This window comes from Pan troglodytes, chromosome 18 (assembly GCF_028858775.2).
Source record: "Pan troglodytes isolate AG18354 chromosome 18, NHGRI_mPanTro3-v2.0_pri, whole genome shotgun sequence".
NCBI classification, from domain to species: Eukaryota; Metazoa; Chordata; class Mammalia; order Primates; family Hominidae; genus Pan; species Pan troglodytes.
In genome coordinates, this window is record NC_072416.2 from 79,830,030 (window position 1) to 79,854,681 (window position 24,652).

Sequence of the window (24,652 nt, forward strand, 5' to 3'; positions counted from 1 at the left end):
TGCTTTTGCTTTGTTTAATTTTAAATTTTGTCTCGGTGCTCCAGTTTCCTCATCTGTCACACAAGAACCATGGTACCCCTCTCCCAGTTAGTGTGATGCTCCAGTGAGTAGGAGACACAACACATGGAGAATGCGGCGGAAGTCTCGTGTCAGGCCGAGCTGTCATCATTCTTGTTCTTCTCATCTTTTTTGTTTGTTTGTTTGTTTTGAGATGGAGTCTCGCTCTGTCACCCAGGCTGGAGTGCAGTGGCTCAGTCTCGGCTCACTGCAACCTCCGGCTCCCGGGTTCAAGCAATTCTCCTGCCTCAGCCTCCCAAGTAGCTGGGATTACAGGCACACGTTACGACTCCTGGCTAATTTTTGTATTTTTAGTAGAGATGGGGTTTCAACATGTTGGCCAGGCTGGTCTTGAACTCCTGACCTCAGGTGATCCACCTGCTTCGGCCTCCCAAAGTGCTGGGATTATAGGCGTGAACTGCTGCCCCCAGACTCTTCTCATGTTTTAAGAAAATCACAGTAACCCATTTAAACAAGTTCTGAAGCTACGTATTTCCTAAATATGCCCACTTGGAACTCACGAAGTCGTTTGAGGGTGGCTTTGTGACATGCCCTCATGCCAGAACCCTGGTGACACCACCCAGTTGTGGTTTGCAAAATCTTGTCAGGTTAGGCCATTCTTAGTGACAGCAGCCTCGATGACAGCTTCCCAGAAATGGTACAGGTGTTATCCTCAGGACCACCAAAATAGCCAAGACAAGTAATAATTAGTGGCACTTATTGAGGACTTAGTAACTATGTTGGTGACTCTATGCTAAGCCAAAATGACCCTCATCATTTTTCTTCCAAAGCAGGATATGTTTGAAAGTAAAATGAGGTGTTAGGAATAATTAATTATTCCTGAACCACCAGGTGTGAGCATGACTGTCCCAGGACGTATGGCCACCATTTGCTAGGTCTCTCTGTGAATTAGAAAATTTGGTCCTAACTGTACCCCAACTGAGGAGGGGGCTGCTATCCTCATTTTATAGCTGCAGAAACAGGGTGGAGAGTTTAGGAGGTTTCCAAGGCCACTCAGGGGTTTGAACCCGGGAACCCTGGATCCGGAGTCCACAGCCAGGAGCTTTGCCTTCTGCTGCCTGCACATGGCACAGCCGGGACCCAAATCCTGGTGCCACCAATTGCACAGTGAAGGCTCTCAGAGCCCCCCAAGTGGTGCTGGCAGAGCGGGCAGCCCCGTGCCTGAGCAGCGCCCCTCCCTTTTCCCCCTTCCCCTGTCCATGGGCCCCACTCCTGCAGGCTTCTCACCCCAGCCCTCTGCTTTTTTCCAGCATGCACGGCCCCACAGGGCACTGCCCCCACCCCCGGGTCCTGCCCAACCTGGTGGCCGTGTGCCTGGCTGCCATCTACTCCTGCTATGAAGAGTTCATCAACAGGTCAGTTGCTGAACCACTGCCACCCAGAGGGCTTGGGAGGGGCAAACTGCCACCCCCATCATGGGCAAAGTCACCAAGAACTGACCAGGCCAGAGAGGTGGAGTGGCTGTTTACTGGGCAGACCTCATGGTGTGTTTGCCAGTTCCCCTGGGCACGTTGATTCATGGGCCCAGAACCCAGGGATGCTGCTGAAAAAGCAAGCACTGAATCAGCACCGCAACTGCAAGGCTGTTAGAGCTGCTTGGCTTTAGGGACAGATGTTTTATGCTGAAGATTTCTCACCACTGGAGAGGTATGACACACTGGTGTGTGTGTGTGAATGTGTGCACATGGGTATGCAAATGCATGTGTGCACTGTACACATACATGTGACTGTGTGTACATGTGTGTGCACATGGAGGTGTGAATATGTGCCCGTGTGTTGGGGACAAGGGTTGACAGTAAGGTTTATCCTGTCTAGTCTTGGCTTTGAGAACACAGGCTTTTGCCCATGATTTGCATGGTTTTATTTTATTTTTTTGAGACAGGGTCTCACTCTGTCACTTAGGTTGTGCTGCAATACAGTGGTGCAATCATAGCTCACTGCAGCCTCAAACTCCTGGGCTCAAGCCGTCCTCCCACATCAGCCTCCCGAGTAGCTAGGACCACAGGCACATGCCACCACTCATGGATAATATTTAAAATTTTTTTTGTAAAGACAGGATCTTGCTATGTTACCCAGGCTAGTCTCAAACTCCTGGGCTTAAGCAGTCTTCCCATTTGGACCTCCCAGAATGCTGAGGTTACAGGCATGAGCCACTGCATCTGTTTTTCTTGAGCTCCTGCTGTGTGCTTGACACAACTTCAGTGCTGGAGAGCGAGCAAGATCACAAATTCCCTGCTCTCTTGGGGCTTCCATTCTACCAGGAAGAGATCATGTACAAGTAAATGTGCAAGATCATGTCAGAGGGTAAGAAAAACCGTGAGAGCAATAAAACCGAGTGGTGGGGTAGCAAGTGACCGGAAGAGGTGGCAGGGCAGGGCCACGACCTGGCTTTGGAGCCTCCAAAAGGAAACTCCAAGACCAGGATTTGGGTGGAAGTGGCTTCCTAGGAAGGTCGTCCCAGGAAACACTGGGGGACAGGGAAGGGAGGACATCAGTGAAGTATGAATTAATAAGCAGGTGAGGCTGGGCGCGGTAGCTCACACCTGTAATCCCAGCAGTTTGGAAGGCCAAGGCGGGCAGATCACTTGAGGTTAGGAGTTCGAGACCAGCCTGGCCAACATAGTGAAACCCCGTCTCTACTAAAAAAATATAAAAATTAGCCGGGCATGGTGGCACATGACTGTACTCAGCTACTCAGGAGGCTGAGGCGGGAGAATCGCTTGAACCTGGGAGGCAGAGGTTGCAGTGAGCCAAGATCACACCACTGCACTCCAGCCTGTGCAACAGAGTGAGACTCCTTCTCAAAAATAAATAAATAAATAAATAAATAAATAAGAAAGCAAGCAAGCAGGTGACCACTTCAGGCAGCTGGCATGCACTCCCACTGTGCCCCAGGAGGCCGTGCGTAACACACTGAGAGTTGCTCTGCTGAGAGTTGCTCCGCCGAGGCTGGCGGTGCTGGGATAGTCACTCACCAGCTCCCATCCCTCGCTGGCTGAGAACTGCTCCCGGGATGCAGACTAATGCACATGCCGTTAGTTTATGGGGAACTTTCTGCAGTGACCTCTGGTGTCATTGGAGAGGATGTGACATGCAGAACACGGTGGTCTCTGCTGCAGCCACCCAGTTGTTCAGGTGGTACACTACACAACTCCAAGGAGACCAACATGAGTCCAGACCCCACCAGAGCTGGGGATACAGCAGGAGGGTATTTCAGTCTTTTCTCAAAATGAAGGCAGTAGAGCATTCTGAGTCGCTGAAAACCTGTACAGGGGGAATTTCTCAAGCAAATGCCATACTGCTGAGTTCTTCGGAGGGGCAGGAAAAGGCATTTGATAAATCAGGGGCTGTTTTCTTGCAGCAGGGCATGAGAGAGGGTGACTATTTTAATGTCCTCAGCCTCAGGTCCCGATGTTCAAAGGGGATCATGTCCCACCTTGAATCACTTCCCTGATCAGAAGGAAGCGCAGGGACTCCAGGGGCCAGAATGTGGAGATGGGAGGCTGCTCATTCCCAAGGGCATGTTCTGGAGCTGACAGCACGGTGAGGCAAAAAGAGGAGAAAACGGAAGCCAGAGGGTAGTATCAGGCCTGCACTTTTGTATTTTTAGTAGAAATGGGGTTTCACCATGTTAGCCAGGATGGTCTTGATCTCCTGACCTCGTGATCCACCCACCTTGGCCTCCCAAAGTGCTGGGATTACAGGCGTGAGCCACCGTGCCTGGCTTACAGTATTTAAGTTATACCCAGAGTGTGCAGGAGCCAGCTCACGCGTTACATTTGGGAACACGTCCCTTCCCAGTTCTGTAATGATATCATATTGATAGCTTGAAGTAGCTGTGGTGAGTATTTACACCAAAGAAATTGGTAAACACTGCAGATCAGGGCTTCTTCTTTTTTTTTGAGACAGCTTAGCTGTTGTCGCCCAGGCTGGAGTGCAGTGGCACAATCTTGGCTCACTACAGCCTCCACCTCCTGGGTTCAAGCGATTCTCCTGCCTCAGCTTCCTGAGTAGCTGAGATTATAGGTGTGGGCCACCACACCTGGCTAATTCTTTGTATTTTTAGTAGAGATGGGGTTTTACTTTGTTGGCCAGGCTGGTCTCGAACTCCTGACCTCAGGTGATCTGCCCGCCTCGGCTTCCCAAAGTACTGGGATTACAGGCGTGAGCCACCACATCCAGCCAGATCAGGGCTTCTTTCTTTGGAGAGTTGGTTGTTAGACATTTACCAGCGTACTTTGGGTTATATGTCAATTTAAAAAAAGAAAGAAAGAAAGAAAAGGGTGCCCAGGACCCTCCCAGTGCCATTCTGATTTAATTAGGATGGCCCTGGCATCTATTTTTGGAAGGAGCGTTGGGGAGGTGATATTTACGTTAATACCTCCTGGCTGTTCTCCAGGCAAGAAGCAGGAAGAGGGTGACCCAGGGAGAGAACCACATGGAAAGGCCTGGCAGTGATGGGTGAAGGTGCCATTCGTCACAGTGTTTTTGTTTTTGTTTTTTGGGTTTTTTTGGAAACAGTCTCACTCTGTCACCCAAGCTGGAGTGTGGTGGCGCAATCTCTGCTCACTGCAACCTCTGCCTCCTGTCTTCAAGCAATTCTCATGCCTCAGCCACCCAAGTAGCTGGGATTACAGGTGTGCACTGCCACACCTGGCTAATTTTTTTTTTTTTTTTTTTTTTTTTTTTTTTTTTTTTAGTAGAGATGGGGTTTCGCCATGTTGGCCAGGCTGGTCTCAAACTCCTGGCCTCAAGTGAAATGCCCCCCTTAGCCTCCAGAAGTGCTGGGGTTACAGGGGTGAGCCACCATGCCTGTGTACAATGTTTTTGTATCTACGGGTCCTTGAACCACTACTTCAGAATCACCTGGACTGCTTTAAAATAGATTCCTGGCTGCAACATTTCTGGGGTATGGCCCAGGAGTCTGCATTCTAAACAAACTCCACAAGTCATTCTGCTGCACACTGAATATGGAGGTCCCTGCAGGGGAAGAGCTGAAGGAAATCCAGTGTGACTAGAGCAGAGAGAAGGAAAGGGAAGCAAAAGATGGAGTTGGAGAGGAGAGAGTGCTGGGCCATGAATAGCCAGCTTCTCAAACCTTCTGGTGCCTGGGACTCTCTAGGGTTGGAGTTAAAATGCAGATTCGGATTCAGCAGGTCTGGGGCGGGGCCTGAGACTCTGCTTGTCTAACAAGCTCCCAGGTGAAGCTGCAGGCTGGGGATCACTCTCTAAGTAGCAGGGTTGTCCTGGGTTTCAGTGGCAGAACTTTTATCCTGCGAACATTGGAGAGTCCACAGTGGGTTGTAAGTGGAGAAGGGACGTGATGGGATTTCAGTTCCATTCCCCTCTGGCTGCTGCTGTGAGGAGGATGTAGTAGCGGGCAGGCGTGACCCTGGGGAACGGTTAGGTGGCTGTGGCAAGGAGATGCCAGGTTGGAGGCGTGGCGAGGGTGAGATGGTGCCTGCTGCCTCGTGCCAGCCCTCGCTCAGCTGTGTTGAGCCCCCTCGGAGCCCACAGTAGCTTGGGTTCCAGCTGATGCCATACATTTCCTGGATATCACCCAGAGAAGCACGATGCTGCCAACACGTTTCATGGGCTCAGGTCCATGACGCCCCCTCAGCCAGTCCCTTCAAGATAAAGCCCGTCATGTCCTCCAGGCCGTCCACAGTGCTCTCGGTGGGCAAATGTACACAATGTACTCACACTGAAAAGAACAGACAACTTGACCCAGGTTAGCGTGGCTCTCTTGAAAATCACCAATCTGAGCCAAACAGCCTTGAAAATCCACTTTTAAAACCTAGCAACGGCAAACAAAGAGAAATGCAGTGTTGAGTACTTGGGGAGCAAATCAGATCTGGACCAGAGAATTTAGGTCTCCCCCCATCACAGACCACACACAAGTTGTTATCAACGATAGAATTCTCGGACTTTAGCCGATGGATTGTTTATTTCCCCCAGCAAAGCTGAAAGTGTATTTATTAAACACCCTTAGTGGGCTCGGCTCAGGCCTGGTTCCTGGCGTGTGCTGGATACATTCAGACCCTTGCTGTGCATGGGGTTCAAGTTCTGCACACAGCCCTTGGAGGGGCTATTCACGTGCCCCCTCCCACCCCTTCCCCCAGCTGCAACAATTCCCCAAACACAATGCCAGCTGTGTGACCCTGTCCTCAAGCCTGGGAGCCCCTTTAGAGGCACAGGACCCATGCATGTGACACATGTGGGGAAGGACTAGACAAGCAGCTGTTTTCAATCATGCCGTTGTGCTCGAAGTCTTGGATTAGTGGATCTCAACCTTGACCACACACGAGGAGCCTTAAAAATTACTCATGTCCAGGTCATATCCTGGAGATTCCTGTCTAACTGGGCTTTGGGATGTTTGGAAGTGTACCCAGGGGATCCTGGTGTCCCACCAGGGGTGGAAAGCTTTGGTTTAGGAGGAGTTCGAGGGTAGGAAGGGCAAGAAATCAAGCAGGAAGAAATCAAGGAAGACTTCCTGGAGGAGGGGACCTGCACAGATCTTAGGGGACCTTGGAAGCCAACCTAGTTAGGAGGATCCTGGGCTTTGGGGTCCAGGAGATCTGGCTTCAAATCCCATCTCCGTTGACTCATGGGCTGTTTAATTAGGGGTAGATCATTTAACTTCTGAGACCGTCTTTCCTCACCTGTGGCACAGAGACGGTAGGAATCACTGTTCAGTGATGTCTTTGAGCATCTGTGTGACTGCACTTAGCACCTTGCCGGCCCATGGGCACCAGCAGAGGAACCCGTTGATGGTACTACTGTCCCTTATAATGCACCTCCCAGGCAACTGGGCACCTTGGGAAGCAGTCAGAGGAGGGGCTTTAAACACGTCAAGGCTCTGACAAGTCCTGCCATTAAGAGGCCTAATTTCATCTTGTTTGCCCAGCGTTTCCCTAACAAATGTGAGATTAATAATGCCATAGAGCCCCTTTCTGGGTTAACATGTGTTAACACCTTGTGCAGGCTTCTGTTCCTCTGGGCAGTTAAAGATGCTGTGCCTGGAGGGTTACCCAGGAGGAGTGGGGGTTCTGCAGACAGAAGGGCAGATACTGAGCTTGCTCACTTGGCTGAGTTTGCGGGCAGGAGAGCAGAGTCCTGGAGGACATTGTGGCATGAGGTCAGGGATTGGAGGGCAGTTAGACTGCAGGAAGCAACTAAAAGCAAAATAGTAGATCCCATTGGCTTATCAAGAAAGTGGCCAGTGGCATTTTGGTGGAGGAGAACACCAAGAGCCTTATGGCTGTCACGTGAAGATCAGCATCCACTCAGTCGGTCAGCAAATATTTTTTGAGCACCTGTTATGTGCTGGGGTGATAGCATGGGCTGTAGAGACAGGCAACCTGGGTTGGGCTGCCATCCCCACCTCTTCCTGTCTAGATCTTGGGCAAGCCGTGCACCCAGGCTGAGACTCAGTTTCCTCATTTGTAGCACAGGAATGATGATAGTATTACATTTTGGCCTCATCCTGGGATTCAGGGAGGCCTTTAGTCTGATGGGTCATGGTGCATCATGAACGGTGCCTGTACTCATGTGCCCTCTCCCGCCTCTTCCCCCAGCCGCGACAATTCCCCAAGCCTGAAGGAAATCCGGAACGGCTGCCAGCAGCCGTGCGACCGGAAGCCCACTTTACCTCTGCGCCTTCTGCACCCCAGCCCGGACCTGGTGTCTCAGGAAGCCACGCTGTCTGAGGCCCGGCTCAAGTCGGTGGTCGTGGCCTCCAGTGAGATCCACGTGGAGGTGGAACGCACCAGCACTGCCAAGCCAGCGCTGACGGCCAGCGCAGGCAACGACAGCGAGCCCAACCTCATCGACTGCCTCATGGTCAGCCCCGCCTGCAGCACCATGAGCATCGAGCTGGGCCCTCAGGCCGACCGCACGCTCGGCTGCTACGTGGAAATCCTCAAGCTGCTGTGAGTGCCCCCCCGCGTGCCCGCTCCCGGGGCCGGTGGGAGGAGACTGAGCTTTGCTGCTGGGTGCGGCTGTGTTTGTTGGTTCGAGCTACTCAGGGCCGGGCATGGTAGAGTGGCTTGTGTGTGAGTGCACACGAGCTGGTGTGTGCAAGAGTGTGCATAAGCACAAGTGTGGCTGTGAGTACAGGCATACAGGGTGCATATGTACAAGTGGGTGAGGCACATGTGGCTGTGGTTGTGTATCTGTGAACATGTGTGTGTGTATACACACGTGGGATACATGCATGGCTTTGTACCTGTATGCTTGAGTGCCTGGGCACATGTGCAAGGTGCATGCCCAAGCATACATGTGTACATATGTCTGCATGAGTTTGTGTGTGTGTGTGAGGATCTGGATACATCTGCCAGGGTGTGCAGGAGCACAGGGGTGCCCAAGTGTGTCTTTGAGTGTGTGGACATCTCTACTGTGTTGGGTGTGTGGGATCCTCAGAGCTTGTGAGTGTCTTTGTGTGCCTGAACGGCCATGGGTGGATGTGGGTGCGACAGCACACGTGGTCTGCCGAGTGTGTGTGTTTGTAGGAGAGATGGGTGTGGGCTTGCATGTGGATTTCTCTATAGGGATGTGTGTGTGTGTGTGTGTGTGTTAAATGCACAGGAGTGGGTGTGTCTAGGCACTTGGGCTAGTTTTGTGCACCAGTGGCTGTGGCTGCATGCGTGTGGGTGTAACCATTTGTGCTGTAGAGTTAGCATGTGTGTTTCTCTGTATGTTTGCAGGTATGTGCATGAGCCCATGTATGTGTGTGTTGTGTGAGCCATGCATGCCGTGTGTCTTTGGGGTGTGAGTATCTGTGCATATGCATGTGTCTGAGTGAGTGACGGGTCATGTGCAGGAGTGTGTGAGTCTGTCTTGGGTATGTGGCTGTGCGTATTTGTGCCGTGTGCCTGGGTGTCTGTGTGCACATTGGTGTTGTGTGTGCCTGGGTGTGGGTGTAGGAGACCCGTGGACCCAGGGCTGCTCTGGGTGGTGTGGCTTCGGAGCTGGCTCCTTCTGTGCCTGTCCCTCCCCCTCCCTGAACCTCAACTCTGTGACTCTAGGGTGGAGGGGAGTACAGTTCTTAATCCTTGACCCCTAAGGGTCTCTCCAGCCTTGCCATCCACACGCTCCACCTGACACATCTCAAACCCGTGAGCACCTGGTTCCGGGAGCCCCAGTTTGAGGGATCTCATTGACTGTTCCCTTCTGCCCCCCACAGAGCCATGTCGTTCCACAGACCAGCTCAGGTCTGCAGACACTCAGCAGACACCTCCCCCTTTCTCGCTCCACAAACTCCTTCCTTCGGAACAAGCTCTGCCCCACTCTCAGGAGTTTTGAATCCAGAGACAGGCATTTTCAGATGCAGCTGCATGTGGTTGCTGGACCTTTCGGAGGGGTTGGGGGTACGGCTGTGTTGTCACATCTAACCAATGCATGGTGCCTGTCTAGAGCCAGGGGCCTCAGCCTGCAGGGAGGCCACTCGGAAGCCCGGTGCCTGGGGTGTTGTCGGTGTGGGTGGGTGGGGTTTCCCTGAGCCCCTGTGTCATCACGCGGCTGGGCAGCGTTTGGTCATTTTGTCATGTATGTGTTGCTCCTGGAGCCTGCTCAGGGTTTCGAGGGACAGAGGGCAGCTTCTGAGGGCCTGGTGAGCTGGAGAAATGGCTGGGAGGCACCCTGGGGTGCCCTCTGTGCTCTCCTAGCAAGGCCTGTGGTGTCTGCGAAGGTGAACACGTGCACACACGTTCACAAGGTGGCTGCTGCTGGTTTGAAGGAGATCGTGGAGGCAGCGTCCACACATAGCCTCCTCTGCCCTGGCTTTGGCCCCGGAGAGGAAAGGGTGGGGTGTGCCCAGGGGTTCAGGACCAGCCCCGCCTCGTGGTCCCAGCAGCAGAGGTCAGGTGAGGGCATAACCACATTCAGTGACCGCCACCCCCAGCCAAGCGGAATTCCAGATCCCACTAAGAGAGCGACTCCAAGAACACGTCACAGCCCTGAGTGTCTTCAAGGCAGAGAAGGGTGTCAGCTCTCCCAGTGGCAGCTGGGTTAGGGCGCCTCCCAGGATTTTGGAGGGGGCTCCCTGTTCTGATGGAGGTAGAAGCCTCCAGGCCAGAGAGTGGCCCCGCTGTCCACTCCAACTCCCCAGTTCCAGCTGGTTTTTGCAAACACCGTGAGCTCCTGGGCCTTCTGGTATTTTGGGCCTGACTCCTATTTCTCATTAAGCACTAAGGGTTTGAGTTTCATCACGCAGTTGACACACATTTTTTCCTTCTTCATAAACATGCTCATGAATGGGGGCTCTGTTCTCCCTGATCTGCGTCCAGACCCCCTGCCTGCCCGCATCACCCAGCTGCCAGGGTGCAGGTGGGGGTCAGGGCCATCGCCAAGGGCCCAGGACAGTCAGGGCAAGCCAGGAGGGGTTCCCGATGGGGCTACACAGAGGAGCAGGTCACGCCTATCCCCAAGCCCTCCACAAAATGGGGTTATGCTTCTGGCAGCCTCTTCCACCTTCGGGGAGCTCAACACAATTTGGGCCTGATAACTGTATTTTCCCAACAACTTTCCTCCCCACACCCAGCAGGCTGCTTAAGTTGCTGGCTCATTGGAGGCTTCAAACTGGTTGGACCCAAACAACCCCAGCTGCTCAAAGGGCTCCAAAGTGAGATACATCAGGAAAGGCACAGACTCAGAGTCAGACCATGCTAGGTTCAAGTCTCACCCGTGCCACATACTAGTTGTGACCTTGGACGGTTGGTCATCCTCTCTGAGCCTCCGGTCCCAGGCTGGGAGGTGGCGCAAGTATGGCTGCATCTGGCATTGGCAAAGAGATGGGAGGGGCCAGCCCTGAGTGCCTGGCGCAGAGCAGACACCTCTGCGAGGTGAACACCTGGCCAACGGGAGTAGCCGCCGTTTATGATGCAGCCATGTTCCCGCCGCTTGACCATACTATTGAGGGCGAGATGCGTCATTGATTCAGTAAGAGTGCTTTGAGAGAGAAAAGCCACATGGCATTTATTGCACACCTGGATTGCAGGAAACTTGCCTCCTAGCACTGAGGAAATGCAGCCGTGGGCCTGAGCTGCTGTGGAACTGTGGCCAGTGTTCTTGGCTCCTCTGGGCCTCAGTTTTCTTGTCTGTAAAATGCATGTCTTCTCGGAGGACTGCATGAGAATTCAGGGATGTTGGAGATTTCTGGTGCTGGCCTAGCCTCTGGTTCTTGATAAGAGTAAACTGCTGTTGTCAGCCTGGTGCGGTGGCTCACGCCTGTAATCCCAGCACTTTAGGAGGCCGAGACGGGGGAATTACTTGAGGCCTCAAGACCAGCCTGGCCAACGTGATGAAATCCTGTTTCTACTAAAAATACAAATATTAGCTGGGTGTGGTGGCGGGCGCCTGTAGTCCCAGCTACTCGGGAGACTGAAGCACGAGAATCATTTGAACCCCGGGGGGCGGAGGTTGCAGTGATCCACGATTGCACCGCTGCACTCCAAGCTGGGTGACAGAGCGAGACTCCATCTCAATAATAAAAGCGTGAACTGCTATTATCAATATTGAAGTGCTGCCCAAATGGGAGTTACACATAAAGAAAAAAAAGCATCCAGGCTCAGTGGCTCACGCCTGTAATCCCAGCACTTTGGGAGGCCAAGGCATGCGGATCACCTGAGGTCGGGAGTTCAAGACCAGCCTTACCAACATGGAGAAACCCCGTCTCTACTAAAAATACAAAAATTAGCCTGGCATGGTGGCACATGCCCATAATCCCAGCTACTTGGGAGGCTGAGGCAGGAGAATCGCTTGAACCCGGGAGGCGGAGGTTGCAGTGAGCTGAGATCACGCCATTGCGCTCCATCCTGGGCAACAAGAGCGAAACTCCATCTCCAGAAGAAAAAAAAAGATGACTTTATGTGGAATCGAAGGGTCTTAAAGAGGGCGTTGCCAGGCGGGGCTCAGGAAGGCACGCTTAGAGCGAACCACATCCATCGGAGAGGGCAGTGCAGGTCCCAGGGTGCACAGGTCAGTGTTTCCCGCTCCACTGCCAGGGAGCAGGGGTAGTGGGGCGCAGGCCCTGATCAGTTGCTGCATGTTCCCATAGGAAGGCCCCTGCATCATTAGAATTTGACACTTTTGAAAAGTAACCTAAGTTGCAAAAATTTCCTGGAGATCCTTGAAAAGGAAAACTATTCCAAATGCGGGTCTGGGTTGATGCTGAAAAAAATCACCGCATGAGGCGCAGGAGGGGTGGGGTGATGAAAAGAACATGGATTTGGGAGGCAAAGAAGAGCTTTGGGATTTGTAGTCATTTGGAGTCCAGCTCTTTTCCTGCTGGGCACCTATGTATGATTCACACCTTCATTTATCCACCTGTTTATTCATTCTTTTATCCAGCTTTTGTTGTATACCTACGCCAGGCCAGACTCTATGCCAAATGTCATACTGGTCCCTGTACTCAGTCCCTCTGAACCTGAGTATTGCCAAGTGCTAAGAGCAGTGACATCAAGCGCTCAGTGCGGCTGCTGTAAAGCTCAGATGGGGAGAGTGTGGAAGCCGTGGCACACTGGGGCCACAGGGGTAGGACGCGCTTCTGATCGGCTCCCGTCGACCGCTTGGGACGCTTTGCAAACATTAGATTTTAAGAGGCCTTGGTGGGCTGCAGCTCAGCTGGAAGAGGCCCCTCCCTCGGGGAACTTCAGGGAAATGCAGATGAATTTGGGGTTGTCCTAATGACTGGGAGGCAGGGCCAGGGGACATCCTGTATTACCTGCAGTAGTTCCGCTCACTGCAACCTCTGCCCCCCAGGTTCAAGCCATTCTCCTGCCTCAGCCTCCCCAGTAGCTAGGATTACAGGCGCCTGCCACCAAGTCTGGCTAATTTTTGTATTTTTAGTAGAGACGGGTTTTTGCCATGTTGGCCAGGCTGGTCTCGAACTCCTGACCTCAAGTGATCTGCCCACCTCAGCCTCCCAAAGATTACAGGCATGAGCCACTGTGCCCAGCCTGTTTTGTAATTTTTAAAAAGTCTTTGATTCTTCTAGGTAGTTCTTTCTTATATGTATTTACTTTTCTTTTTCTTTTTCTTTCTTTTTTTTTTTTTTTTTTTTTTTTTTTTTTGCGATGGAGTCACGCTCTCTCACCCAGGCTGCGGTGCAGTGACGCGATCTCAGCTCACTGCAACCTCTGCCTCCCGGGTTCAAGCCATTCTCCTGCCTCACCCTCCCCAGTAGCTGGGATACAGGCATCTACCACCTAGCCCGGCTAATTTTTGTATTTTTAGTAGAGATGGGGTTTCGCCATGTTGACCAGGCTGGTCTCGAACTCTTGACCTCAAGTGATCTGCTCACCTCAGCCTCCCAAAGTGCTAGGATTACAGGCGTGAGCCACCACGCCCAGCCTGTTTGGAAACTTTAAACTGCTCATTCTTGGAGCACATGATAACTCTGTAGAAACTCAAAGGTCCCTGGAGCATTTAAGGCCAGCAGATGTGCTGTGGGGCCTGGGAAGGTCCCTGATGGGATGACCGCACAGGTGGAGAGAAAGGGAGTTTTCCTGACGTCCTCCGGCCTCGCGGGTAACAGCCACCGTTTCTCAGCCTGGGTTCAAATCCCCGGGCCAGCTGGTTTGCCTTTCAAGGGAGCAGATATTTCTGGATGTTGCATAGCAGGAGCAAAGTGGTCTGAATGTGCCCCCACAGGGGCCTTCTCATGCCCCGTGCCTTCCCAAGCATCAGGGCACCGTGAGGCTGCCACGTTCTGCCCGTGCCTTGCAGGAGATTCTGTGAGTCAGGGAAAGCAGCGAGGCTGGCAGGAAGCGTCCTGTCCACAGGGCAGCACAGGGCTCTGGTTGAGGTGGCATCTTCTGAACTGGGTTAAAATCCCAGCTGAGCTGCGTGAGGTGGGAGACCCAGGCTTTGCACTCACAAAGCCTTGTTCAGTCCCAACATGTCCCCCATTAGCTCTGTGACCTTTGGCAAGTGTCTGAACCTCTCTGGGCCTCTGTTTCTCATCTGTGAAATGGGGGTTCTAAGGCCCTCTTCATGGGAGGGTTAAATGTGCAGGTGCCTAATGCCTGAGGCATGTTGGGGTCAGCAGGATGCATCAGGCACCTGCCTGCTTGTCCGTCCCCTCCCTCCAAGCTGGGAAGGGCCCAGCCTTCTTTTCTCTTTCCTAGGTGGGCAGTCAGGTCGCTCACACCCTGCCTGCTGCCTGTCCTCCCATCCCAGGCCAGGCTTGGCCAAATGGGAGACTGCCCCAGTGGCCAGAGGCATCCCATCCTAGGATAACAGGCCCACCCAGAGCCAGGGCAGTCCCGAGGCAGGGACTCTGCTGGCCACTGGGTTCTGTGCCGAGGCCCGTCACAGAGAGGCCCATGCACGAGAGGGTTCCTCATTCCCTTCTTCATGGGCCTGCCAGTCTGGGGACACCCAGCCTCACCTCCCCCACAACCTCTGTCCAGCGCCCCCCATTCATCCACCACCCTGGTCAGACTGGGGTCACAGACTTCCAAGCTGGTCTGGGCCGAGGCAAGGAAGTCCACTTGCCCTCTCTCTCCTTCCCATGCACCCCTCTCGGTCTTGTGGGAGCTGCCAGGAAGCGGAGCCCCAGGCTGGGAGACCCAGAGGAGGAGGCTTCTGTCCAGACCCCGCCTCAGACAGGCCAGAGTCTCCCACTGGACTGAGCACCTGGGAGTACAGGCCATGCTCACGGTTCACAGAACAGGCTCAGGAGTGACAAGTGACCATGGGCCTGCTGCTGGGGCTCATAGTCCCCCGTGGGGACCCTGATTCCTCTGATTGTGGGTGATTTCAAATCTCCTTAGAGTTCTGCATTTCGTGACATTTCTACATAGAATATGCTTTATTTTTAAAGTAAAAAAAAACCTAAGTGCTCCCCTCCCTTTCATTTTTTGAGATACTCTGTCACCGAGGCTGGAGTATAGTGCCGCAGTTACAGGTCACTGCAGCCTCGAACTGCCAGGCTCAAGGAATCCTCCTACCTCAGATTCCCAAGTAGCTGGGACTACAGGTGCACACCACCTGCCTGGCTTAATTTTTTTTTTTTAACTTTTTTTTTCTTTTTAGAGATGGGATCTCTTTATGTTGCCCAAGCCAGTCTCGAACTCCTGGCCTCAAGCAATCCTCCCTCTTCAGCCTCCCAAAGTGCTGGGATTACAGGCGTGAGCCATCATGTGCCCACCAGTGTCCTTGTGATATAGGGAAATCGTCCTCCTCCTCAGGTGTGAGCCGGGCCACCCTCCTTGTGAGACATGGTTATTGAGAGGGTGGAGCACAGACACTGGGGCCAGGCTCCCAGGTTCAGATCCCAGCTCTCACCAGCTGTGTGGCCTGGGGCCAGGGCAGCCCCTCACTGTGTCTCCATTTTCCTGCCTATAAAATGGGGGTGCCAAGAGCACCCGCCCAGCCGAATTGCTGGGAGAGTTGCATGGGCTGACGCATGGGGAGCCCTTGGAGAGCACATGGCACGCGGCAGGCGCTGCAGACGAGGTTTGCTGACAACTGCATTTCCATTTTCTGGAAACCATGAGTCAGGGACAGGTGGGAGGAAAGGAGGAAGGTGATTCATCTGGAGGGAAGACAAGCTAGCTGCAAAAACAGATGACCCCTCAGAAGGGAGCATGTGAATACGGGGGCATAAAGGGGTGTCCATATCCTGACATGCACACTACAGGCCTCAGGCTCCTGCAGCTCTGAGAACCCCAGGCCGCACCTGGGCCTTCCGCCCTCAAGCACTGCAGTCCAGAAGACCTGCTGTCAGTCCTCATCTGCCTCCCAGCCGTGGAGTTCAGCTTCCTCACCGGCACCCTCTGCCCTCACTTGCCGCTCTGGGGATTAAGTGAGCAAGTCGGGTAGGCAGTGAGTAAGCGGTCGCTGGCATCACTGTCAGGACTTATCTCAGGCAACAGGCTTTCCTGGTCATTCTTTTCTCTGCGTCTGGCATCGGAGCCTTTCCTCAGAAGCTTCCAGGGTATGTTTGGGGTTCTGAAGGCTGCCACTCTATCGTGGGCTTATTTGGAGGAAGGTGGGGCAGGAAAAGCCCTCACTCAGGGGTTATCTAAACCACGCATTGTCGATGGGAGTGAACATTTGTACTTGGTGAAAAAAACATCTCCTCCTGTTTCTATATAAGGCACAGTTAGACACACAGCACGCAAACCGATACACAGTGTATCTGTGGTGAGTTGTATGTGGGTAGGGGTCCCGGGACCACCCCTCTGCCCAGCCCGGGTCTGAGCACCCCCTGGCCCCTCCCATGGGTGGTGCCCAGGTGTCAGCGGGGCATCTCTCTGCAGCGCCTCCCCAACATGGGCCACTGGACAAGGGTTCAGATCCCACCTCCTGCCCCAGTCCAAGCCAGGATCTAAGTCAGCATCCCACTCGATCTTGGCACGTGGTGGCACATGCTAGTCCCCCAGATGGAGACTCAACATCCCTTCTGCTCTGAAGCCGGTCACAGGCCCCAGGCTCTGTCATTGGCCCGGTCCCAGTGTGCACTGCGTCTTGTGTTCAGCAGTCCCCTCCCAAGCACCAGCCATCCACCTGGCCCGGGGCCCAGCACGGGGGATGCAGAGATGAGACCTGGGCCCCTCCTGGGGTGGTCCGAGGCAAGATGGTCAGAAGCTGGGGAGCACCAGGGACAGCTCTGATTCGGATGGGGACTGCTCCAGTGGCCACCCCTCACTTTATGCGTCAGGGTTTTAAGCTCTGGGCCCTCAGAGGTGCCCAGGCCTGGCTTAGGCGAGAACTGACTACCTCTGGGTTTGTTTTTCCGCAGAGTCCCTATAGCCAGAGAGATCCGGAACCCAGGTGGGGGAACTGGTTATAAACACAGTGCAGGTGCTGGGGCCGAGAGGACGGGTCATGGTCTTTGAAGCACCTGAGGTCAGATCTCAGCCACTTGCTGGTGACTTGTGGGAAATCACAAACAGCTCTGAGCCTCATTTTCCTCGTCTGTAAAATGGGGGTTGTCATGACTGCAGTCTCTGGGGGCCGTGTGTGAGTGCTCTGCTGTGTGATACAAGCCCATCTGTACTCAGACTGAGACGCCGGCGAGTTCTCTGGACGCTCCTAGCTTTTGGGGGCAAGAGTTGGCCAAAAAACTCCCTCTTTATGAAGCTGTGCTGGTAGGTGGTCGGCAAGCAGCCTGTTGGGCCTCAGGAAACTCCTGAAGCTATTGCTTCCCTGCTGTGGCCTGGCTGTGTCACAGCCCTGTGGTCACGGTCAGTGAATTGCCATACTGCTCCTTGTCCGTAATTTGGACTCAGCACACAGGGTCCTCTGGGTAGATCCCATGAGCGAACACAAGCAGTGCCCTTGCTTCAAGCCCCGGTGCAGGCAGCGCGGAGCGAATTGCATCTGCGTCATCAGCAGTGCTAATACTGTTCGGTTGTGGGACAGTGGTCTTCCCAGGGTCGGATGGGGGTGACACCCTGGTGCCTGGCTTCACCACACACCATGGTGTGATAGAGCCTGAAATACCTGGTTCTGAGTCCAGCTTTACCCCTTCCTAGCTGTGTAGATGACTCGGAGTGGATAACTGACCTCTCCCGCTGTCTCTGCACACAGGAAGGAGGCTCTTTCATGAAAGGGTTAAGTGAAGTCAGGTGAACAGCACGGTGCTTCCCGCACCTGCTCTCACTGAGGTTTAGCCCTCCTTCCTTACCCAAGCAGGCGTTGGCTTTTGCTAAGATCCCAGCCATGGCCTTTCAGGGCTGGTGAGAGCCAAGGCTCTGCTGTCACAGAAGCCTGGATTTGACTCCTCATATGCCACAGCTGTGTGACCTTAAACCTCTGAGCCTCCAGTTCCTCATCTGTTAAGTGGGGTTAGTCACATTGACTTTATTGTGCTCTTGTAAAGAGTAAATGAACTAAGGTATAGCCCTTAGCATCATGCAGTGTGTGTAGAAAGTCTCCGTGACATCGAAGCTGCTGTTGTTATTGTCATTCTTATTACCGTCATTAGCATCAACTCTGTTTTTTTTAATATACTTTAAGTTCTAGGGTACATGTGCACAATGTGCAGGTTTGTTACATATGTATACATGTGCCATGTTGATGTGCTGCACCCATTAACTCATCATTTACATTAGATATATCTCCTAATGCTATCCCTCCCCCCTCCCCCAACCCCACAGCAGGCCCCAGTGTGTGATGTTCCCCACCCTGTGGCCAAGTGTTCTCATTTTTCAGTTCCCACATATGAGTGAGAATGTGCGGCGTTCGTTTTCTGTCCTTGCAATAGTTTGCTCAGAATGATGGTTTCCAACTTCATCCATGTCCCTACAGAGGACATGAACTCATCCTTTTGTATGGCTGCATAGTATTCCATGGTGTATATGTGCCACATCTTCTTAATCCAGTCTGTCATTGATGGACATTTTGGTTGGTTCCAAGTCTTTGCTATTGTGAATAGTGCTTCAGTCAATATACATGTGCATGTGTCTTTATAGCAGCGTGATTTATAATCCTTTGGGTATATACCCAGTAATGGGATGGCTGGGTCAAATGGTATTTCTAGTTCTAGATCCTCGAGGCATCTCCACACTGTCTTCCACAATGGTTGAACTAGTTTACAGTCCCACCAACAGTGTAAAAGTGTTCCTATTTCTCCACATCCTCTCCAGCACCTGTTGTTTCCTGACTTTTTAATGATCACCATTCTAACTGATGTGAGATGGTATCTTATTGTGGTTTTGATTTGCGTTTCTCTGATGGCCAGCGATGATGAGCATTTTTTCATGTGTCTGTTGGCTGCATAAATGTCTTCTTTTGAGAAGTGTCTGTTCATATCCTTCGCCCACTTTTTGATGGGGTTGTTTGATTTTTTTCTTGTAAATTTGTTTAAGTTCTTTGTAGATTCTGGATATTAGCCCTTTGTCAGATGGGTAGATTGTAAAAATTTTCTCCCGTTCTGTAGGTTTCCTGTTCACTCTGATGGTGGTTTCTTTTGCTGTGCAGAAGCTCTTTAGTTTAATTAGATCCCATTTGTCAATTTTGGCTTTTGTTGCCATTGCTTTTGGTGTTTTAGTCATGAAGTCCTTGCCCATGTTTATGTCCTGAAAGGTATTGCCTAGGTTTTCTTCTAGGGCTATTATGGTTTTAGGTCTAACATTTAAGTCTTTAATCCATCTTGAATTAATTTTTGCATAAGGTGTAAGAAAGGGATCCAGTTTCAGCTTTCTACATATGGCTAGCCAGTTTTCCCAGCACCATTTATTAAATAGGGAATCCTTTCCCCATTTCTTGTTTTTATCAGGTTTGTCAAAGATCAGATGGTTGTAGATGTGTGGTATTATTTCTGAGGGCCGTGTTCTGTTCCATTGGTCTGTATCTCTGTTTTGGTACCAGTACCATGCTGTTTTGGTTACTGTAGCCTTGTAGTATAGTTTGAAGTCAGGTAGCGTGATGCCTCCAGCTTTGTTCTGTTGGCTTAGGATTGTCTTGGCAATGCGGGCTCTTTCTTGGTTCCATATGAACTTTAAAGTAGTTTTTTCCAATTCTGTGAAGAAAGTCATTGGTAGGTTGATGGGGATGGCATTGAATCTATAAATTACCTTGGGCAGTATGGCCATTTTCACGATATTGATTCTTCCTATCCATGAGCATGGAATGTTCTTCCATTTCTTTGTGTCCTCTTTTATTTCATTGAGCAGTGGTTTGTAGTTCTCCTTGAAGAGGTCCTTCACATCCCTTGTAAGTTGGATTCCTAGGTATTTAGCATCAACTCTTAGAAAAGAAGAAAAGCTGTTGTCTGAAAGCAAAAATAGAAGTATCCACCAAGGCCAGGCATGGTGGCTCACACCTGTAATCCCAGCACTTTGAGTTATTTATTTTTTTGAGTCTGAGTCTCGCTCTGTCGCCCAGGCTAGAGTGCAGTGGGGTGATCTCAGCTCACTGCAGCCTCCGCCTCCCAGGTTCTAGCAATTATCCTGCCTCAGCCTCCTGAGCAGCTGGGATTACAGGCGTGAGCCATCGCACCTGGCCTATCCCAGCACTTTGGGAGGCTGAGGCAGGCAGATCACCTGAGGCCAGGAGTTCAAGACCAGCATGGCCAACATGGCAAAACCCCATTCCTACTAGAAATGCAAAAAATTAGCTGGGCATAGTGGCGCACGCCTATAATCCCAGCTGCTCGGAAGGCTGAGGCACCTCTTGAACCCAGGAGATGGAGGTTGCAGTGAGCTGAGATCCTGCCATTGCACTCCAGCCTGGGCAACAGAGTAGGACTCTGTCTCAAATAATAATAATAAATTTTAAAAAAAGAAAAAAAAGGGATCCAACAAATCAGGAGGTTTGACCCAAACTACAAACAAACAGCTTAGAATGTTTGTTGTTTATGATTCCGTCTATAGAATTTCCCCTCAATTCTTATCACAGAAAGGTGAGAATGGCCCCAGGGTCCCAGCCTAAGCCCCCTACATTAGTTTGCTAGGACTGCTATAAAGTACCATCAACCTCATAGCTTACTCAACAAACATGTATTTCTCTCAGTTCGGGAAGGCACAACCCTGAAATCAAGGTGTGGGCAGGGCTGGTTTCTCTGGAGGCCTCTCTCCTGGCTTGCAGATGGCTGCCTTCTCGCTGAGTCCTGGCTGGTCTTTGCTCTCGGTGTCCGTGTTTCCTCCTCTTCTAAGGACATCCGTCTACAGCCTCATTGTAACCTAATCACCTCTTTAAAGGCTGTGTCTCCCAGTACAGTCACATTCTGAAGTACTGGGGTGCAGAGCTTCAGTATATGAATGGGGGGCAAAGTTCAGCCTAAAACACCCCCTAATGGTCCCAAAGAGGGCATGAACAATGATCACGTAGCCTTGGTTCAAAGGGCATTGTGAAGTCTGGGGAATAGACAGCTCACCCCCTTGGGTGCCATGAGGAAGTCTGCACAGGCCCGGTTGTGAGTCCTTGAGGCCACGCTGAGAACATTGACTTGCTCATCCTGGAGGTGGAAGTGGGTGGAGAAGTCAGTGCCACTGACTACCTGCCAGGCTCTCACCCGATCTTTTGGCCCATCTGGGACCAAAAACAGTGCCATAAACCTTCCTTGTCCCAACCAAAGCTGACTGTCACCCTCTCTCATTCTAGGTCAGACTATGATGACTGGAGACCGTCTCTGGCCAGTTTGCTTCAACCCATTCCATTCCCCAAAGAGTAAGTCCCGTGCGCATCCCCGGAGCCCTCCCACCTGTGAGACAAACCTCAGTTGTCCACCAAGGCCTTAGTGGGGGACCAGTCACGTTATGGGGAAGCGAAGTCACAGCGGGAAGACCCTGGAGACGTCGGTACCAGCTCAGCCATGTCCTTAGCTGTGGGACTCCTGGGGAGGCACATCTTCCCTCAGAAAAATGGGGAACTCAGGAGAACAGGGACATTGTAGGAGCTGCTTGACTGCCTTGTCACAAGGATTCATGAGCTAAGAATGCAAACAGAGCCCTCCCCACGGCGCCTGGCAGGCCATGCAGTTAGCGTTTTTTATTATGCACCAGATGGGAACCGTAATAGCTGCTGCTCCTCTTCCGAGGGCGATAGTAAGAATCAAAAGATAATGCACGTAGCATTGCTCGCTGTGCCATACTGAGATGCTGGAAGCGCTCTGATTACGCCCGGTACAATGCTCAGCTCAGGCTCTGCAGCAAACCTGGCCAGAAACAGACCCTCTGCCTCTCTCTTGCCGGCCCCTAGCACCATATTGAATTGATCACTGGAAACTAGAGAGAATGCTGTCTGGTGGATAATGGCCTGAAGAGAAGGCTTTGTCATAATAACCAGGCCCTGAAATGCCTCCAGGTCTCTTTCGAGAGGTTGGAAGGAGCCAGCCTTGGGAGGCGGCTGGGGCTCTCGAAGGAGCCGATTACCAAACGTGTTTATGAAATGCTGCCTCTGTAAGGGCACATTACATGCAGTAATTGCCCCATTTGCTGGCCTGGCCAGTCCCCGAGGGTCCCCAGTACTTGAGGCCGGAGAAATCCAACTCCTAAGAGGCGCTCAGTCTCAGCAGAGTCGTGACGTCATTGGCCTCAGTCCCTGTCCCCATAGGCCTGGGCGCTCTTGGCTGTGGCAACTGTCTTAGAAGAATGGTCCCCGATGGCCGCTGATGTGTGCAGTAATGAGTGCCGCCCGCCTTAATCGTGGAACAATTAATGAACACACCTGGGTCTCCGGAGCCCACATGCACCCACACGTGCTCAGGCACCAGCTTAGCCCCTCTTATTCACAGATGTGGGCACAGGGAACTTTCGGGAATGGGGGGCCCAGTGTGTTCGTGTTGCTCTGATCTGCCGCCTCCTCAAAGAAGGCCTTTGTTTTGGAGCTTTGAGTGGGGACAAAATGTTGGCATTTCACTCACATTCCTCTTCATTCTTTGAATCAGACATAAAGTCTAGACGTCCCCAGAGGTTAATCTTGGGAACATTGTGCTGTTTCCGACGCCTCTGTTAACCGCCGTGTTTTCCCCTGTTTTTGTTGCAGAGCTCTCGCACATGAGAAGTTCACCAAGTGAGTGTCTGGGCACCGCCCTCATTCCATTCTGGCACGTACGGCCTCTGTCCTGAGGTCTTCCCTCCGCGGCGCGTGCATTCTGGGAGGCAGTGGTGGCTCTTCTTGGCAGTTCTCCTGAGACACGCGTCCCTGATCCACCGCCTTGCCCAGCTCCCTGGCCCGTTCTTCCTTGACACCATCCCCTCCCCTTCCCACACCTCCCACTCGGTTCCAGACCCCAGCAGTAACTCCGGCCGCCTCGTCTCTTCCAGGGAACTGAAGTACGTGATTCAGAGGTTCGCCGAAGACCCCAGGCAAGAGGTGAGGCCTTTCTTTCTGCATCTCAGGCCCGCTGTCTGGGGATGGCAGGATGCACGAGGGCCCCTTAGAGGCCTTCTGAAGCTTGTCACCAACAGGCATTCAGAACAGCTTTCAGAGACCCATTGCCTGTGTATAAACACATCCCCGCCTGGTGCAGAGCCCAGCCTGTGATGTCAGTGTTTTACTGTAAACGCCGGCTCACCGGGGGTGGTTTTCCACTGGCTGGTGGTTTCTGCCCGCAGCCGAGGCCTTGATTTCGGGCTGGGCTGGCATGGCAGCTCTCAACCAGCTCTGAGGCAGCATTTTGATCCTGTCTGGTTCTGCTATTATGTGAATCACTGGGCAGAGCAAGGAATCTGAGCTGGGATTCAGAGCTGGGTTTTTATTTCCTGGTCATGGTGGCCAAGGGTTTCCCTGAAGGGCTGCTGTGTCCCTCACCAAAGCTGGGCTTCCAGGGAGAGGGCAGCCTTCCACCTTCTGCCCCTGAGCCTGTGCACATGGGCAGGGACCTAGGCAGGCAAGGAAGCCAGCCCGTAGCCCTGGGCCCGAATTGTCTGATAGTAACAGCACCAGCAGCTGTCCTTTGGGAGGTGCTGTGCCCTGGGTCAGACACATTCCTTTTCTCATGCCTCACAGCATCCCTGTGAGTGTCTTCTATAGTATTCCCAGTGTTGCGTGGCTGGTCCACGACTGAGGCAAGATTCGAGCCTGGTGCTGATAACCATCTCACTGCACTGTGTGCTGTGTTCTGAGATGCTCACAGCCTGCTTCTCTGTGTGCATGAGTTCTGGGTGTGGTAGCGCCCTAACTCCCAGTTGAGGACAGACCTAGACTTGTGCTCCCGGCAGAACAGGGGGAAGGATGAGCAGAGGACAGAGGGAGTTACTCTCCATAGAGCCATCCCCAGGAGGCTTCCTGGAGAAGGTGGTACTGAACTGGCTGGACTTAGCTAAATGGATCAAACTGGACCTTAGTCTGGAGGGTGGAAAATGGTGTTTGAGAAGGAATCTGAGGACACATGGACACCAAGGTCTTGCCATGTCCAACCATGGCAGGTCTCTCTGACTCAGAACCCACAGTTTATCAGGCTGTAATTCCAGAAGTTCTAGAGTAATTGTTCTCAAACTATATTACCTGAGGAGCTTGTTCAAAAGGCAGACCCCCCTGCCCCCGCATCCCTTCCCGGTTCCAGCTCACGGGGCCTGGGTGGAGCCAAGCATATGCATTTTGATGCGTTTTGAACAAGCATCCCAAGTGGTTCTGAGGGGCTGGTCTCCAGGCCACACTGAAAAACCGAGTTCTAGAGGGATCTTGAAGAGTCTAGTTCCAAAACACCGCAATTCTAAACACCGATTTCCCTAAGTGTTCCTCAGGCATGGAGGGAAAAAGGAGAAACGGTGGATATGGTGCTTTTAAATGTCAGGGACCAGTGAGTGTCTCCATTTTTCTTAAACTTAAGTCTTTCCTTGCCACCTGTGAAGACAGAGTCTCAGAATTCTCCTGGGAACTGAGCCTTTATTCAAACCCAGCCTTTGACGTTGGGAGAACAAAAGTGGCATCAGCTGCTTCTCAGAGCAGAGAGGCAGGGCCAGCTGCTGGGAGGGTAATTCTCAAACCAGGGAAATGTGCATGAGGCCCCGAGTGACCTGCCGGTCTGGAAGGAGCCAGCTCCCCTGGCCAAGGTCCCACACCCAGGCCCTTGTTCTCCTGTTTGCCTCTTTCTTTTCTCTGCTGATTCTCTCTCCCTTTTCCTCCTCACTCTTGTTTCTCCCTTCCCTTCTACCTTCTCCTTCCTAAATGAAGCCAA

The 24,652-nt window shown here is 52.4% G+C and overlaps 1 protein-coding gene across 7 annotated transcripts in view; it reads left to right on the forward strand.

Moving 5' to 3' along the window:
- CMIP (c-Maf inducing protein) overlaps positions 1-24,652 on the forward strand; it is a 267,504-nt gene that overhangs the window by 225,749 nt on the left and 17,103 nt on the right. For all 7 annotated transcript variants that reach the window (XR_010152463.1, XM_024349964.3, XM_054668492.2 and 4 more), the window contains 5 exons: positions 1,329-1,433; positions 7,656-8,009; positions 21,133-21,198; positions 22,516-22,542; positions 22,797-22,845. Coding sequence is in view for 6 of the 7 variants with exons in the window: in XM_024349964.3 (XP_024205732.1) it covers positions 1,329-1,433; positions 7,656-8,009; positions 21,133-21,198; positions 22,516-22,542; positions 22,797-22,845 (601 nt within the window). In the remaining variant the exon portion in view is untranslated. The remainder of the gene's footprint in view (positions 1-1,328; positions 1,434-7,655; positions 8,010-21,132; positions 21,199-22,515; positions 22,543-22,796; positions 22,846-24,652) is intronic.